The following is a 17166-nucleotide window of genomic DNA, read 5'->3' on the forward strand; positions in this document are numbered from 1 at the left end:
GGGATTCAAGCAAAAACAGTCACTGGCCATGGCCAGGACTCACAAGGTGCTTTCTTTGTATTGAAGTTGCCACCGTTGTTTAGTGAAAAAAGGTCAGGTTTTTATGTGACTTCGGGAGGGATTTGAGCAAAAAATGCACTTGTTTTTAAATATTTGCATTTTAGGGTTGTTGAAAATCGGAGTAAAGGGGTCCCCCTAGACATCATTAAGACTTCTATTTTACCTAATCCGGTAGTGGTATGGCATCGGATAACTATGGCTTTTATGAAGCATACCGGCCGGCATGCGAGGATTGATAAGGTGAGTTTTCTTTGTATTGAAGTTGTCACGGCTAAGATAAAGAAAGCCCACACGAGAAGCAGGTAAAAGTTCAATGAAATTTACCGGTAAAAGTACTTTGCCGTAACAGCATTTGTATTGTTGCTCGCTCAGTAAACAGACGGTGGGTGTTATCGGTCTGGAGTAGAAGTTGAATCCCACGGGAGCTTGAAATCTTCCCGAAGTGGAGGGTAACCTGACTTTTTTTCTTTAGAATCACTAATTGAATTAACTAACTGAATCACAAACAGAGTCATATTGGAAGTTCTGGCTTCATAAAAAATGTTCGTAACGTAGTTTCACCGGTAAACTTTTTCGAAATTTGTCGTGCTTCTCGTGTGGGCTTCCTTTATTTCTGCCTTTTTTTCTTAATAAACAATTTATCCACTAGTCCATCAGTGATTCTAAAGAAAAAGGTCAGGTTACCTGCTCCACTTCGGGAGGGTTTCAATCTCCCATGGGATTCAATTTCTACTCCTGCCCGATAACACTCACTGTATGTTTACTGAGCGAGCAACAATACAAATGCAGTTACGGCAAAGTACTTTTACCAGTAAATTTATCAAACTTTTGCGTGCTTCTCGTGTGGGCTTTCTTTACCTTCACCGTTGTCACTTTTGTTTAGTGACAAAAGGTTAGGTTTTTACGTGACTTTGGAGGGATTCAAAAAGTGGAATTCTTTTTAAAATTTTGAGTGGCACCTACCAATCATTGCTTTCTTTTTGTCATTTTGTCGAAGTATGGAGGGGGTACCCCAAGATCTGGAGTTTCGCCAAAATTTCTTGTTTCCCAACCTTTAACCTGTTCGTGGGGCCACTATAAAAATGCAGAATGCGCATTAAAAAAAAAAAAAAAAAGTAGATAGTGCACTCTGTCAAAAATATAAAGACCCATACTGTAATTACTAATTTATTTTAATATCACTAAACTATACATTTAAGGATATAACCATTTACATTTTGAAAGAACAATTTGTTACAATTTACAATTTGAATGAAATTTACAAACAAAGACCATAATTGCAATTTTTAATTTGCATTTTTGGTCATTGTCATACACCGAATTCTCGCTGTATGTTACAATCTTCCAAATTGTAACATACAGCGAACTGATGTAGACCCCTTTATAAATAAAGAAAAACAATTCATCAGTATATCGACTATTCTTTGGCAATATTGTATCATACAGATATTGGTTAAACATTCGTAATGTAATAAGTATCATAAGACAAGTTAGGCTTAGCATGACCTATTCTTATGCTGTAACTTGGATCACATGATACGATCAGCTAAATAGATTTCAGTCAATTAAAATTAAATAACTTTGCTAACAGAGAAGCCAAAAAATATACTCACCATTTTTACTATGCTTTAATAATCTTCTTTGAATACTAGACGACACTCTCCTTCCACGTTTTATGAAAACATCTAAATCAGCATGCGCACATTTTTTGAAAATGGATAGCGTGAAACGAAATGTAATGTGAAATCTAATAAACAGAAAAAAAAGGCAATTTTGTGTGCTAGAATTCTATATTTAAATGGATTAATTACATAATAATAATAAATTAAGTCAGTTTTTAAAATTTTGGGTTTTGTGTGTTGTATAATAGTTTAATCCGAACGTTTTCGTTTTATTTCGCATCACCAAGTTTTATTGCTTACTAAGATTTTTGTTTACCCTGATTTTGCAAGCGTGGAAACGCTGTGTTACACGAGCGAGTATTAAGCGTTAATTATGGCTTATAACTTCTAGTTTATTTTCATGTTTATGATGCGCAATATTTGCTGCTCAGTAGCGGTTTTTATAAAAGCTGACAATACTATATGAAAAATCATAAGAATTTTTTTTGTCTTTTTTTTCTGGACACAACTGCGGATATTGTCTGTCATGCGTTTAAATAGTTCTCTATCATAACACATAAGAAGAATGAATTGATAAAAGTATCATAAAAAAAACAAAACGAAATGCTTCAAATCGGTAGGTAAGGTTTAATATAAAGTGGCTATTACTTTTCTGCAAAAGCTCTCCTCTCGTGGTTTGGAATAAAATAGTGAAAGAAATTAGGACCAGCCACGAATTCTAAGACCCCGAATAAAGTAACCAGATCTGAAGTCCATAGCTGGACATTGCTATAACGCGATCATTGCATGTTTATAATATTGCCGCTTTATAATGAGGCATTCGACTGAAAAAGTGAAATAAATACAGTACTCCCTGTATAAAAAAAAAAAAAAAGGCAACCGTGCAACTTGGTTGTATTGATATTTTTCGTCATATAGAAAAATAAAATTAAAGAACCAAACGGTGTTCATTTTACAACGAAGTATATTTTAAAACTAATCAATTCTGTGTTTAGTTTTCAAAGTACATATGATACTGCACCGCAATTAACAGCAAGGATCATTGAAATTTCTTTTACGATAGCAAAACAAAGATTATAAAGAGTAACAAGAAGCCCTGAGATAGCATAGGGAGCAAGGGCAATCATACAGATTTAATATATATACAGTAAGCAATTGCATTAGTTTGCTATAAGGATAAATGCACGTGCACTTTTACCCCCAGTGGACAAGCACGAAGGTAAAAGTATGCGCGCTTTGAGTGACCATGGTACAAGCTGCTTGATTATCGGGGTTAAATACGATAGAACGTTCTATGTGAAGTTTTCTGATTTGATATGATTGGCCCGGAGTATAAACAGAAAATTTATTTATATGGTCATGGACAATGCGGACTGGGTCTAAAAATATTGGTTGCCAGGAGACAAAGGGGCCCCCACCCACAACTATTATATTTTAAAGCTACTAAAAGGTCATCAACATTTTAAACATATTGTCTAATGTTATTGCAAGGGGGCCCACTTGCCATTGGGAAAGCTGACACCCTGACCATTCCCCCACTGGTCATGGATACATTCAAGGCCACATTAACTTATGGGCAGCAAAAATTTGCCCAAAACTTTAGGAGGAGGGACAACAAAATTAGCATTTACACCTTACCATATTTGGAGTGGAGAAGGGTGACTTTTCTTTTTGGATCCAGTTTTTTAACCTTCTATCACTTGCGCCTTCAATTGCTGTGTTCTTGGTGACAGTCTGGAAGGGGGACCCTTTTCCAAAGATTAGCCTAAATATTTTGCCAAGTATATACAAACAAACAGCAAAGTATATATACAAAGGCAAAGTTCTGTTCACAGCCGGAAAGATGGCCAGGGGATTTACATAGTGAAGAAGTAACTGGCAAGGAGGAAGCTGACATCAAGATATCCAGTATCCTCCTTGTCAGGTGTTAATAGGGTTAGTAAATATTAAGTTAATATAGAGTTAGTTGGTTAGGAAAATTTAAACACAACATTCTGTTCAGTACACTCTAAACAGGAAATGCTATATTGTTTAGCAAGTTACAAGAGATCATTCAGTTACGTTATTTACAATATGGCTAAATTTATAGAGCTTGCTCAATTAGTGCAAAAGAACAGGTCTTTGGTCTAAGATTTTTCAGTGATAACAGAAATATTGATCTAAACCTCAATTAAAAAATATCAAAAATAAATAAGAGAAACCAATAATAATAAAAGTTTTTATCATATATTTTAGAATTCTCAAGGTCATCATCCCCTGGAATGAAAAAATGCTTCTGGCAGATGCAATGTGAAAATCTGTACTTTTGTCAGCTTTTCACATTTAGAGTGAAACCAAAACTCCATAGCACATAGCATCTCGGAGAAACCATGTGGAAATGGGAACTGCTGGAAGAAAGATTGATGTATTTGCCCACCCACCTGGTGTCTGTTAAATGCAAAACAAAATTTTAATGCTTCATAATTAATAGTATATCAAAATGCTAGCAGAAATTGCTATATAACCAGTTAGATAATATTGGTGGGTAAAGGTACATGTGAGGATTTTATCTCATTTACAAATTTAAAAAAGTGTGCCTGTCAGATGCCATACTAGCAGCAGAAAGTCTTGACAAGCCCTAGTTGCATAATTTTTGAGGCTGCATCTAATGATAACTAACTTTATTTTAATGAACATTGCTCTTCAAAAGAGAAATAAGTTAGACATTTGGATATTAATATAACAAAGATCCTCCGTAGCCGAGCGGGCGTGCAGTAGCACACGCTCTTTTGAGTAGACCGGGGTTCAAGCCCCTGACTGCTGAATACGGTCGATCTGCCAACCCGCTGGACCAGCGTGGCAGATTATGGTCCATTTCCCTCAGCATGAATTGTTGAGGAGGCTTCCATCCTGCAGTGGGTTGATAATGGCTGCACTTTACTTTTTTTTTTTTTTTTTTATAACAAAGGTTGATAATTATTTTAATAGTTTCCAATGGGTACTTATGAAATTAATTTCTTTTGGGTGTAGGAGGGATATGACAGTTCTAAAGTTTTGCAAAAAAAGGCATATTGTGCAAATAAAAAATTATTGTTTAGTTTACTTGTAGAATGTTGATTTGTGCACATTTTTGTGTTGTACCAAGCTAGTGAATAAACCAATTTTAGAAAAGTAGTAGAGATGTGATTTAAGGATTGTTTCTATATTGGTCTTGAATGAGCATAGATTTAATATTAATATTGGGTATTTAGTATTATATTGATAGTAATGATACGAGGAAGCAAGTTTATACAAAGTACATATCTCTGTATAAGTTTTAAATCCACCCTAACATGGAATATTTTTTGCATATCTGAGGTCATGCTTCCAAAAAAGCTCTCTCTCTTTCTTTCTGGTTAATTAATGTCCCATCTCTTACAAAGTCTCTCCACTCTGCTGCATGCCTTATCTATAGATGCTTTCATGGCACTGCTCTTCTGAATTGCCATCATCTCTAGTTCTCCCACTCTCTTCCAAACCAGTCTGAACATGTGCCACAACCAGTCAGCATCCATTTATTGTTCACCTTCAAACTCACAAAACCATCTTTTCTTCTGCCTCATATATCCCTTCAACTTGGATTATGATCACGACGAGACACTTCCAGTTGTCCCGAATTTCTTAATCCATTCACATATTGATGGTCTATGTTATTTTTTTCTGAAATATATGCTGCATCTGAATAAGATTTTGCCTCAATGAATTATGATACACACAGTGCCTTCTTTTGAGTAGCTGTCATTTTCATGTGATGGAGTTTGGTGTTCTTAGTTGCCTGTAGTCACCTGGAACATAAGAAAGTTCTAATAAATTTTTCACTTTAAAATATGGAAAAAAACTATGTTAAATTATATTCCCCATTCAGTGGTTATATTTATTCCACATTATAAAAATTTCATATGCGCACACTGTACCTAACCAGATTGATCAGACAAAGATTGGTTTCTAAACAAAAACCATGTTATGACTCTTATTATATTACTTTTGAAGCAACCTTGCACTACCCATTTAATCGTAGATTCCATAATTTTTTCTACCACAGAAGTCAGGTTTACATGCCTATAGTTACGGAATCATTCTTAAAACTCCCCCCCCCTCCTCCCCTTTGTATAAGACAGATACAGGGCTGCCGCAAGTGGGTAGGCAAGGTAAGCATCGCTTACCAGACAAAGATTGGTTTCTAAACAAAAACCATGTTATGACTCTTATTATATTACTTTTGAAGCAACCTTGCACTACCCATTTAATCGTAGATTCCATAATTTTTTCTACCACAGAAGTCAGGTTTACATGCCTATAGTTACGGAATCATTCTTAAAACAACCCCCCCCTCCTCCCCTTTGTATAAGACAGATACAGGGCTGCCGCAAGTGGGTAGGCAAGGTAAGCATCGCTTATGGGCAGCAGTTCAAGAGGGCGCCAAAAAAATTTGACGTATACAAATTGGACCTCTGTGTAACGAACTTTCCCCTGGGAAACATTTATAATAGTTTCACTAGAATGAAGAAAATTTCCATATAACGAATGGATTACGAGAGAGAGACTACTGGGAATGCACTGTTTGCACCTCTGGCCTTCAGGCAATTCAGTCAATTATTGCTGCTGCTAAGCACGAATAAAGAGCCAAAGGGATTACCATTCTGCCACTTACTGTTACTCTTAAAACTTAACCAAATGCCTGTCCTACATACCCAGAAATTGCACTGGTCATCTGATTGGTTTTATACAATCAGATGCTCAGTGTGACTTCCATCGTTTACCAGTATTCAACATGGCAGGCAAATAATTCATTCGAAATAAATACAGTACATGGAATTGCAGATACGTTAAGTTGCTTATCTAGATATGTGTTTTATATTTTCTGTTATAAAATATTCTTTTTCTTCAAGTTCTCTGCCCTCAGATAGGTTCAGGGCTCCACTGCCGCCATGTTTCTCTATCTTGTGCTATACTTTTAATTCCTGCATAATTTCCTCTTATCATCCAATCCATCATTCCAATTCTCCTTCTCCCAACAATTCTCTTTCCACACACACACACACACATCTACCCCTCAGTCCCTTTCCTGTACATGTTCTCTCTTCTCAATACATGTCCTGTAAAGCTATTTTGTCTCTTTCTTAATTTTTTACTAACGTTCTCTCTTCTACTTTCCTCAAAATCTCATTACTCACTCTGTCCACCCATTTCACTCTTTCCATTCTCTTCCACACTCACATCTTGAAAGCTTCTAGGCATCAAACCTCCTCTTTCCCAGTGTCCATGTTTCGGAGCCATATAGTAAAACAGTCCATATTAATGTTTTCACCATTTGCTTTCTTAATTCCTTCTTGAAATTTCTTCTCAATAGTTCTTTTCTATTATAAATGCCTCTTTGCCCATTGCAATTTTTGTTTTTATTTCTTCCAGGCTTTTTCCATTTTCTGTCATTATGCTTCCCATGTACCTGTGTCTGTCGACCTGTTCCAATATTGTTCCATTTAATGTTACATTTATTCTTCTTTGTGGCCTCTTTGAAATTAACATTACCTTGGTTTTACTGCTGTTAATCTTCATTTACTCCTTTATTGTGCTGTTCAAGTTGTCTAAGGAACTCTGTAATTCTTCATTATTAGCAATCAATATCTAGTCATATGCAAATCTTATTGTCTTTTTCTTCCCCCTTCCTATATTTACGCCTCCTTTCAGATCTTCTTTAAATTCTTTCATCAGTGATTCTGCGTATGAATCAAAAATATGGGGACATGGAACAACATCCTTGGCTTACAACCTACCAATGAGAAATCAAGGAATATTTTCAAGAAAACAGACTTTCAAGAAGGCAAACTTTTGGAGCAGATGGAGAGGTGAATTGGAAATGGGTTTTTCCCGTTTTTTTTGATGCTATGTAAGCTTGCTTTCTTGTCTCATATGCCACTACTAATGCTAATGCCTTTTCTGACTTTACCAGTTTCAGTTGCCTCAGGTGAACAGAGTTTTTCAAAATTAAAATTAATCAAAAATGTTTTACGATCGACAGTGACTCTCTAATTTGGCAATATTTTCAATAGAAAATGATCTTTTCAAACAAATAAACATTAATGAAATAATTTATAAATTTGCATCTCTTAAAGCAAGAAAACATAAATTTGTATAATTTTCCTTTTATTTTATTATTGCGATAGAATAAGATTACTGTGATTTAGAATTTAAAGTTTAATTCCGGAAGTTCAGAATGATTTTGTTATTTTTGTTTGTTGTTTCAGTATATTATATATGTGAGAGTTGTTATAATTCTTTTCTTTCTTCAATAAATTAATAATAATTATTTACGCTTTATTTTATTTTTTAATTGAAATATTTTGGGGCGGCAAATTTGATTTCGCTTACTGGCGGCACATAGAGTCGCAGCGGCCCTGGACAGATATATGCAAATTTTCTATTTTGAACAACATAATCACACTAGCAGCTGTACAAGTTAGTGTAATTGCATCATTTTTTTTTTTTTTTGTATGTAGCCAATTACTTAAGTAGCTATAAATTGGCATCATTAAGTATATCTCATATTGTGAATACCTTCACAATGAGTTCCCATGATATTGCAACTATGGACGATAATTGGATGGTAGGGATTTGTCACCCTTTTTAGGAACTGGCTGGATATGAGCAAATTTCCAAGCAGAAGGAAAAACACCTTTGGAATAAGAAAGTGAAAAAAAGGCGGCAAAGGACAGGAGTAGTTCAGGAGCACAGGTTTTGAGAACAAGTGGAGAAATAATTCATCAAAATCCTTCTGACATTCTTTTGACAGAAGACCACAGCAGGCATTGAATGGAGCGTGTTGGGAATGGCGGGAGGTGTTTTACCAAGATCATTAATACATGAGTTGGAAGAAAAATGGGATGCTAGCAGGTCAGCTTTATCCTTGACTGAAGTGACAACAGAACCACCTGGTTTTGACAGAGGTGGGAGTAGAGGTGGGCAAAGTTGCAGCCAATAGCTTTGGCAAGAGACAGAATGCTACAGTTAGGGCAAGAAGCAAGTTTTCTACTCTTAGCCTGTTCAAAATCTAGTTTGGACTGATTTATAACTGCTTTACAATTGTTGCGAGCTTTGATGTAGGCAGAAAATGAAACTGAAGAATTTGAAACAGGCCAATTACGATATGCAACATTCTTCTCTTGAACAGCCTTAGCACATTTATTGGAAAACCAAGGTTTAGATAAAGGACGAGATTTTAAAGTGGAGTGTGGGATAAAGGATTCCATTCCTACAAGAATAATTTCACTGACATGATCTGAGCAAACGTTGACATCAGAAATTTTGAAACAGTAATCCGACCAAGGAAAAGAAGAAAAGAAATCTCGCAGATCATCCCATTTTGCATTCTTGCAATGACAAACAACACGAAGTTGGGAATAGCCATGAGATAAAGGTGCCATTGGGGAAGAGAGAATCACCAAGTTGTGATCAGGTGCCTAAAGGACCACTCACTTCGACTGTATACTTAGAAGGGTTGTTTGTGAGAAAAAGATTGTGTTGGCTGTATGGTTAGGATTGTCCGGTATTCTTGTAGTTAAACGAACAATCTGTGCAAGGTCATTAGTAATTGCAAAAGCCTCAACATCTCGACCAGCTTGGTTGGTGTGACTAGAAAATGGAAGCCAGCTGGAGTTGTGAATGTTAAAATCACCAAGGGAAACTATTTCACTGTTAGGAAAGTTGGACTGGAGAAAGTCAAGTTGCAAAGAGAGGAAGTCAAAGAACTCCAAGTGATTAGTGGAGTTCGGAGAACGGTAGAGACAACAGATGAATTTGACAGAATGAGGTATTGTGGAGTTCTTTGCAACTCCACAGTATGAGAGCTGCCTGATGGTGTGGAGTAATTTAGATTACAGAAAAGTAGCCAATGTAGCCAACTACTTAAGTAGTTGGCTACATTGGCTACTTAAGTGACTATGTACAGAAATGATGCAATTGGACTAACTTGTACACCAGTTAGCTCACTACGTAACCTGAGGCTTCAGCCCTAAACTTTTCTGTAATCACACTAGAAGCATATTAGTGTCTATGCAAATTTATGTTCAAAAGAAAATTTGCACATTGTGTGGCCTGAAAAATCCAGAATAACTCATGGGATGGGGTCCACAGTGTCAATTATTGATGAGACCTTAAATAATTCTTCTGGGATTCAAACCTAGACCTTCCCATGTAGTAAAACTACTATATTGTCACAAAGAACTCCAAGTATAGTTCCATTGTATATGTTCCATATGTTTAGGGTAGAGTTACCAGACATCCCATTTTTGACTGAAATGCTTTGTTGTTCCTGCAAAGATGAAACAGTATGAAACCAAATAGTCTAATTTTTGTGTCTTTTTATTTAGAAGCTATTTTCAGTTTTATTTAATGTTAATTAAAATTAGCATCAGCAGAGGCATATTAGCATTAGCATTAGTAGAGGCATATGATGCAAGAAAGCAAGCTTATTCAGCATCAGCCAAAAAAAAAAAAAAAAAAAACCGCTCCCATTTCACCCCTCCATTCGTTCGAAATACCTGTCCAGTTGAGCTTTAAATTTGTTTAGGCTATCAACTTCAACAACAAGTGATGGAAGTCGGTTCCACCAACCAACCACCCGCTGGCCAAAGGCAAATTTCCGCACATCTATCCGACATCCGTCCTTCCTCAATTTGAATTTATGCCCTCTGAGGTGATTATTCTGAGAAAGATGAAGAATCCCATTGGCATTGAGCATGCTCAAACCATTCAAAGCCTTATACACCTCTATCAGATCACCTCGCCGGTGCCTAGTCTCCAGACTCTGTAATTTGCAAAACTTAAGCCTTTCTTCGTAAGAGCAACCCTTTGTTCCATTTACTAATCTTGTTGCCCTTCTCTGTACCCGTTCCAGCAGCTCTACATCCTTCTTGAAATGAGGCCTCCAGACCTGTATACAGTACTCAAGATCACCTCCTTATCCCTGCTAGAAAAATTCCTGTATATCATTGACAAGACACCATGAGCTACTCTTGCAGCTCGTCTGCACTGCTCAGAGAACTTCATATCTGCCTGCACAATTACCCCCAGGTCCTTTTCATTCTCCACCACTGTCAGTGTAGTACCGCAGAGTTGATACATTGCTCTGGGGTTACTGTTACCCACATGTAGTACTTTACATTTGTCAATGTTAAACTTCATTTGCCACCTCTCAGCCCATCTGTTCAACCTTTCCAGATCCTGTTGCAGCAGCATAGCGTCAGTAGTGTCCTTAACGACCCTGCCAACCTTTGTATCATCTGCAAACTTAGACATTAAACTTGATATCCCATCATCAATATCATTCATAAACACCGAAAACAACAATGGACCCAACACTGAACCTTGAGGAACTCCACTAATAACATTAGTCCACGTTGAGCAGTGTCCATTGATTACCACTCTCTGTCTTCTGCCACTCAACCATCCCCTTATCCATAGCAGCAATTTGCCTCCAATGCCACACTGCTCCAATTTGTGCAGCAGTCTTCCATGTGCAACAGTATCAAAAGCCTTTCTAAGATCCAAATATATAATATCAAAGTTATTCCCTGCATCCAGTTCTTTTGTGACTACATCATAGTATCCAATCAAATTGGTCAGGCAAGACCTGCCCTTAACAAAACCATGCTGCGTCTGAGCTATAACTGAATTCTTGTCTAGATGATCCTGCAGTGCTTCTTTAACCAGTGCCTCCATTAATTTACCTGGAACAGAAGTTAAACTAACAGGTCTATAATTACTTGTGTCAGCCTTTGATCCTCCTTTGTGAATTGGGGTTACATTTGCACATCTCCAGTCTATGGGTACCTCCCCTGAGTCCAAAGAAGCTCTCATAATTATGGCTAGGGGTTTGCATACTTCCTTTGCTGCCTCCTTTAATATAACTGGATAGATCCCATCCACCCCAGGTGCCTTTTTTATGTTTATCCTCAACAATCTCTCCTCCACTTTCCTCTCAGTTATTACAAAATCATCCAGCTCACTGCCAATGTTTACTTTACCTACATCATTCTCCTTCCTGAATAACTCCTCATGCGTGAATGTAGATGCAAAATACTCGTTTAGATTGTTAGCCACCTGAGCAGGATCCTCAACTGTTGAACCATCAATATCCAGTGGACAAATCTGATTCATCCCTTTCCTTCTCGAGTTCAAGTATGTGAAGAACTCCTTTCTGTTTTTCTTTGCATCCTTTGCCAAGGATTTTTCGTAGTCTGCCTTTGCCTGCCTAATCTCCTTTGTGACTTGGTTACAGACCAACTTATATCTATCATAGGCTTCCATGTCACCCATTAATTTGTATGTATCCCATGCATTTTTCTTCTCTGCCACATGTCTCATTAGTCCATCTGACAACCATTTAGGCCTAAACCTTGAACAATATTTCTTGGTTGGTATGTAAAGCCTGGTAGCCACCAAGATTAGTTCCTTGAATGCTTCCCATTTTGAGTTTGCTGTTGGTAACATCATCAGTTGGTCCCACTGTATAGAATTTAAATACTGTCTCAGACCATCATAGTCGCCTTTACGAAAACAAAAACCCTTCCCTTTACCTCTGATGGTAGTTACCTCCTTGAGTAAATCCCACTTCAACACACTGTGATCACTGCCACCTAGTGGTTCATTTATCTGCAGGTTCTTAATGCATGAAGAATCACTACTGATAATCAGATCAAGAGTATTGCTCCCTCTTGTTGCCTCACGAACATGCTGATGTAGAAAACAATCATCCAATAAATCCACAAAAGCCTTGCTAGTGTGCGAGTGACCAACCCACAAATTCCAGTCAATATCTGGGAAATTAAAATCCCCCATTATAAGACTCTCTGATTTACTGGCCCACTCTATTTCCCTGTACAATATACTATTATACTCATCAGAGTCATTAGGCCTATAGCACACTCCTACTCTCAATTTTGATTTCCCTATGCTTATGTCACACCAAACTGACTCGACACTGCCCTGTCCATCGATGTCAACTGGCTTCACTTCCTTTGACTTTATGTGTTTCTTAATTAATAGCATAACCCCTCCTCCCCTCCTGTCCTGTCTATCCTTTCTATATACATTGTATTCCCCAAATTCCAGTTCCGCATTACTTATATCTGTGTGACACCACGTCTCTGATATCCCAACAATATCTGCCTTTGATGTTTTGAGCAATACCTCAAATTCATCAAATTTATTTACCAAACTCCTAGCATTGGTGTACACGCAGGTATACATGCACCTGTTTCTATTCTTAGCTACCCTAACACAACCCATGTGTTTACTTGTAACGCAATGACTACCAGCAGTCTCTGAAATATCCTGCATCTTGTTTTTCAGACTTCTGCTCATTTGAATAGAAGCAGTGCAAGAATCACTTGCACCTCTGCCAGTGGCTACTGTTAATCTATTAGTCCTTGTATCCCCCCCAACTATATGATGCAAGAAAGCAAGCTTGTACAGCATCAGCCCCCAAAAAAAAAAAAAAAACTTCCCAATTTCACCCATCCATATGCTCCAAAAGTTTGTCCAGTTCTTCCTTGAATTTATTTAAGCTATCAAGTTCCCCAAAGACAGATGGAAGTTTGTTCCAGCAATCAACCACCCACTTGCTAAAGGCAAAAATAAATTGGACAGCCAACTTGATCAGAATGTTACAGATATCTCTTGTATCTGTAACCTTTGATTTTTATAAATAAGACATGCTACATGAATAATTTTCCAGGTTAAAAGTACACTAGATTCGATATGATGTGGGCAGTGTGATCCAAAATTTTGGACTGCATTATAATTCCGCATTTTATTGAATTTACATCTTTGAATGTAAACTTTCTGATGTTTGACTGTTAGAAACTACCAACCTAAAGGATAAAATTACAAATAATGATTGTTACATGTGAATGAGCAAAAATAGATAAAAAAAATGTAGTAATCGTATACATTTTTTGGGTGCTAGAAATAAAGATTTCCCTCAAACTTTTTGTGATTTTATTGCTAAGAACAAAAATTCACACAACCAAGTATTCACACACATGTAAAATTCAAAAATACTTTCACGCTATCATTATAAATTTAAAAAAAAAGAACATCGATAAGCGCCTAAATATCACGGAAATAAGTCATGCAATTTGACATTGAAAGATTACTATGTCAACCTTGGTGTGCACATAGTAACTGCTTACATTGTAATTTTTTTAATATTTTTTTAACTGCTTCGTTCTCTCCCATTTCTTCTTTTTTTGTAATTTCAATAATTGATTTCAAATGAAGGATATGAATTCTATCTACATTCTCTGATTTTAGCCATTGAAGTGCAGTTTCCATGGCTGCTAAAACTTCTGTTACTTTGGGGGGTGGGGGCAGAGGAGGTGGTGTCATCTTCCTCACTGCTCACAAGATATGGCTCCAGTTTGGGCTTGGAGACTTAGAGCATTCATTGCAAGCCTGGTCACTCAATCATTCAAAAGTAAGACAATCAATATGGATCTAGTCATAAATGTTGTGACTGTCAGACTGCTTAACCAGTTCCTGATAAACTGCATTTACGTTGTTTGACGTTCCCTTTAGACCCTTCTAACTCTTCTTTGACTTTTACTTCCTCCTATGAGTCATGTGCAATTGCAAATGCTTCATGCAATCTTTGCTTACAAAACTTCTCAATTGTAGATGCCTATATGGTTCCTCATGCCTTTTCTGCCAAGTCAAAACCACTAGTCGGTGGGAGCTTCTTCAGACATTCTGTTATGTATACTTCCTCATCAATTTTTCGTTTGATTAAATTTTTTATATAGTGCATCTTGAAGGTTGATATAATGCCTTGATCCAAAGATTGGCTATTTCAGGTTGTATTCTTTGGTAAATAGCTCACCTTTATTTTACTGTCATGGTTTATGAGGTTTTCTGTAGGAGGTTGGGCAAGACCGTTGTTCAGCAGCAAAAGTGTTTTAGGTTCCATATTTTTCTTTCTTAACACAAAAAGCACGAAAAGTTTATGAAACCATTCCTCAAATATTTGCCATCATCCAAGCATTCTTACTTTGGTGATACAAAAACACTAACTCCTGCATGTTTTTGTAGTGGAAATACCTTGGGCCCTTGATTTTCCTACACATAGTGATTTGACTTTGTGCCTGTTTCATTGATACAAAACAGCAATTTCACCCTCTCCTTCTCTTTAAAGCCTTGTGCCTTTTGTCATTGGATTTACAAGCTAGTGTCTTATTGAGGAGCATGCGATAACGAAGTTCTCTTTCATTGCAATTGTAAATTTTTTCTAGAAACATATCCACCTTGTTTCATAATTTTTAATTATGATGGAGTGTCATCAGCAGCCTTAGTGTCTGCTGATTGAATTTCATCCGAAATTGCAACTTGGCGAATTCCATACCTCTTTTTCCATTGGCCAAGCCAGCCATTGCTTGCTTTGAATTCTTTCTTGTATGCTTTTACTCCATGCTGGTTGTCTAAGTCTTTCTTCAGCTTTTCAGCTTGACTCCTGATAATTTCATCAGATATAGGCATTCCTTCTGCATGGTCTTATCCAGTGGGCTGTCACGTGTTAAAGCTACTTTGGCTGAAAACCTTCACTAGCATCAAAATTGCTTGTTGCTTCTATAGGTTAGCTTCATCTTTTATCCATCCCCTGAGAGTGGATTCCCCTCACACCTATGTGTCAAGACGCTTCTGCCTGTGTCTTTCCCCATTTTAGTAAGTCCAGTGCAGCTAGCTTTTCTTGAACTGACCTTGCCGTTCCTTTTTTAAACGTTCCATGGACATTAATTTTTTTTATTAAAAAGGAAAGAAGAAGTAGAGTAGAAAACTTGCTTCTTGTCCAAATGGTAGTTGAGAATTATGGCCTCTTGCCAAAGCTATTGTGTGCAACTTTTGCCCATACCTCTTCCCACCTCTGTAAAAACCAGCTAATTCTGTTGCCACTTCAACCAAAAATAAAACTGACCTGGTAGCATCCTACTTTTCATCTAACTTGTGTATTATTGATGATCTTGGTAAACCACCTCCTACAATTCCTAGTACACTCCATTCAATGACTCCTGTGGTCTTCCAGGAGTCATTGAATGAATGTACTAGGATGTCAGAAGGATTTTGGACAATCTTGATGTTAAGAAAGCTCCAGGTCCTAATGGTATTTCTCCACTTGTTCTCAAAACCTGTGCCCCTGAACTTACTCGTGTTCTGTGTCATCTTTTTTTCTCTTTCTTATTCCAAAGGTGTTTTTCCTTCTGCTTGGAAATTTGATCATATCCAGCCAGTTCTTAAAAAGGGTGATAAATCCCTCCCATCCAATTATCATCCCATTGCACTTACTTTTACTCTTTCTAAATTAATGGAGAAATCAATTAATTGCCAACTCTTAAACTATCTAGGAACCTTCCATGTGATCAGTGATTGTTTTTATGGATTCCATCAATGTCGATCCACTGGTGATATTCTGGTTTGTTTGTTATTTGGTTTTTAGGAGCATTAGCAACTAAGGCCATATTGCTCCGGGGATATGCGGTGGTCATTCCCTGACCTTTCCGCATTCTCCGTATTTGGTGGTCACGGGTTCGAACCCCGGTCTAATCAAGAAGCGTGTGCTACTCACTGCTGCTCCTTCCCACCTGGCTACGGAGACACCTTGTGATATTCTGGCACATGTTACTCATCTGTGGACAAATTCAGTGGAAAAGTTTGGTGAAACTCAAGCAGTTGCTCTTGACCTTTTAAAGGCTTTTGATCATGTTTGGCATAAAGATCTAAATAAGCTTCCATCTTATGGTTTGCCAACTGTTTTTTGTAATTGGGTATCCAATTTCTCTCTTATGGCTCACTGTGGGTGACGGTAGATAGCTCTCTGTCTTGTAACTTCTTCACTGATGCTGATGTTCCCCATGGTTCAGTTCTTTCTCCCACTCTTTTCCTCTTTAAAATTAAGACATTCTTCCATTGACCAGAAATCCTATCCATAGTTTTGCTGATAATAACACACTTCATTCCACTTTCCAGTTTGAGAAACCTTGCCCTGCACAAACAGCTGCAACTTCTCAAATATCTACTACCAATTCCTTAAATGCTGAACTCCAAGTAATTCTACAATGCAGCATAGATAACTTAGTTGATTTCAATCCTTCTGAAACGCAGTCTTGTCTTATATCACGCAAAACACTCTGATTTCTAGGTAAGATCATATATACCCTGGTTTCTAATCTCTCTCTCTCGACATAAATACATTACAAATATTGCTTCCTTTCTGAAAGAGAAAACCGGGTTTTCTCTTGGAGTTACTTTTCTTCCAAACAGCTGTACAAATCACAAATCCGCCCTACCATCGAATATTGTTCCCACATCTGGGGTAGTGCCCCAAAACCTTTCTCAGACTTCTAGATTCCATTCAAAAGAGGGAAGTTAGGTTAATTTATGACTCATCTCCAACAGAGTTGCTCCACTCTCTGTCTCA

General features: G+C 37.3%; 2 protein-coding genes across 7 annotated transcripts in view; one reads left to right on the forward strand and one right to left on the reverse strand.

Moving 5' to 3' along the window:
* The window catches only part of eIF3i (eukaryotic translation initiation factor 3 subunit i), a 108643-nt gene extending 106859 nt beyond the window's left edge, over positions 1–1784 (reverse strand). For both annotated transcript variants that reach the window (XM_090373342.1, XM_090373341.1), the window contains exon 1: positions 1674–1784. In XM_090373342.1, coding sequence (XP_090229468.1) covers positions 1674–1676 — 3 coding nt within the window. In that variant the 5' untranslated portion in view covers positions 1677–1784. The remainder of the gene's footprint in view (positions 1–1673) is intronic.
* A 412-nt stretch (positions 1785–2196) lies between these two features.
* Positions 2197–17166, forward strand: part of LOC150085559 (transmembrane protein 234 homolog) — a 126646-nt gene continuing 111676 nt past the window's right edge. For all 5 annotated transcript variants that reach the window (XM_090373344.1, XM_090373346.1, XM_090373343.1 and 2 more), the window contains exon 1: positions 2197–2298. In XM_090373344.1, coding sequence (XP_090229470.1) covers positions 2286–2298 — 13 coding nt within the window. In that variant the 5' untranslated portion in view covers positions 2197–2285. The remainder of the gene's footprint in view (positions 2299–17166) is intronic.

This window comes from Mastigoproctus giganteus, chromosome 5, assembly GCF_048544385.1.
Source record: "Mastigoproctus giganteus isolate SK-2022 chromosome 5, ASM4854438v1, whole genome shotgun sequence".
Classification (NCBI taxonomy): Eukaryota; Metazoa; Arthropoda; class Arachnida; order Uropygi; family Thelyphonidae; genus Mastigoproctus; species Mastigoproctus giganteus.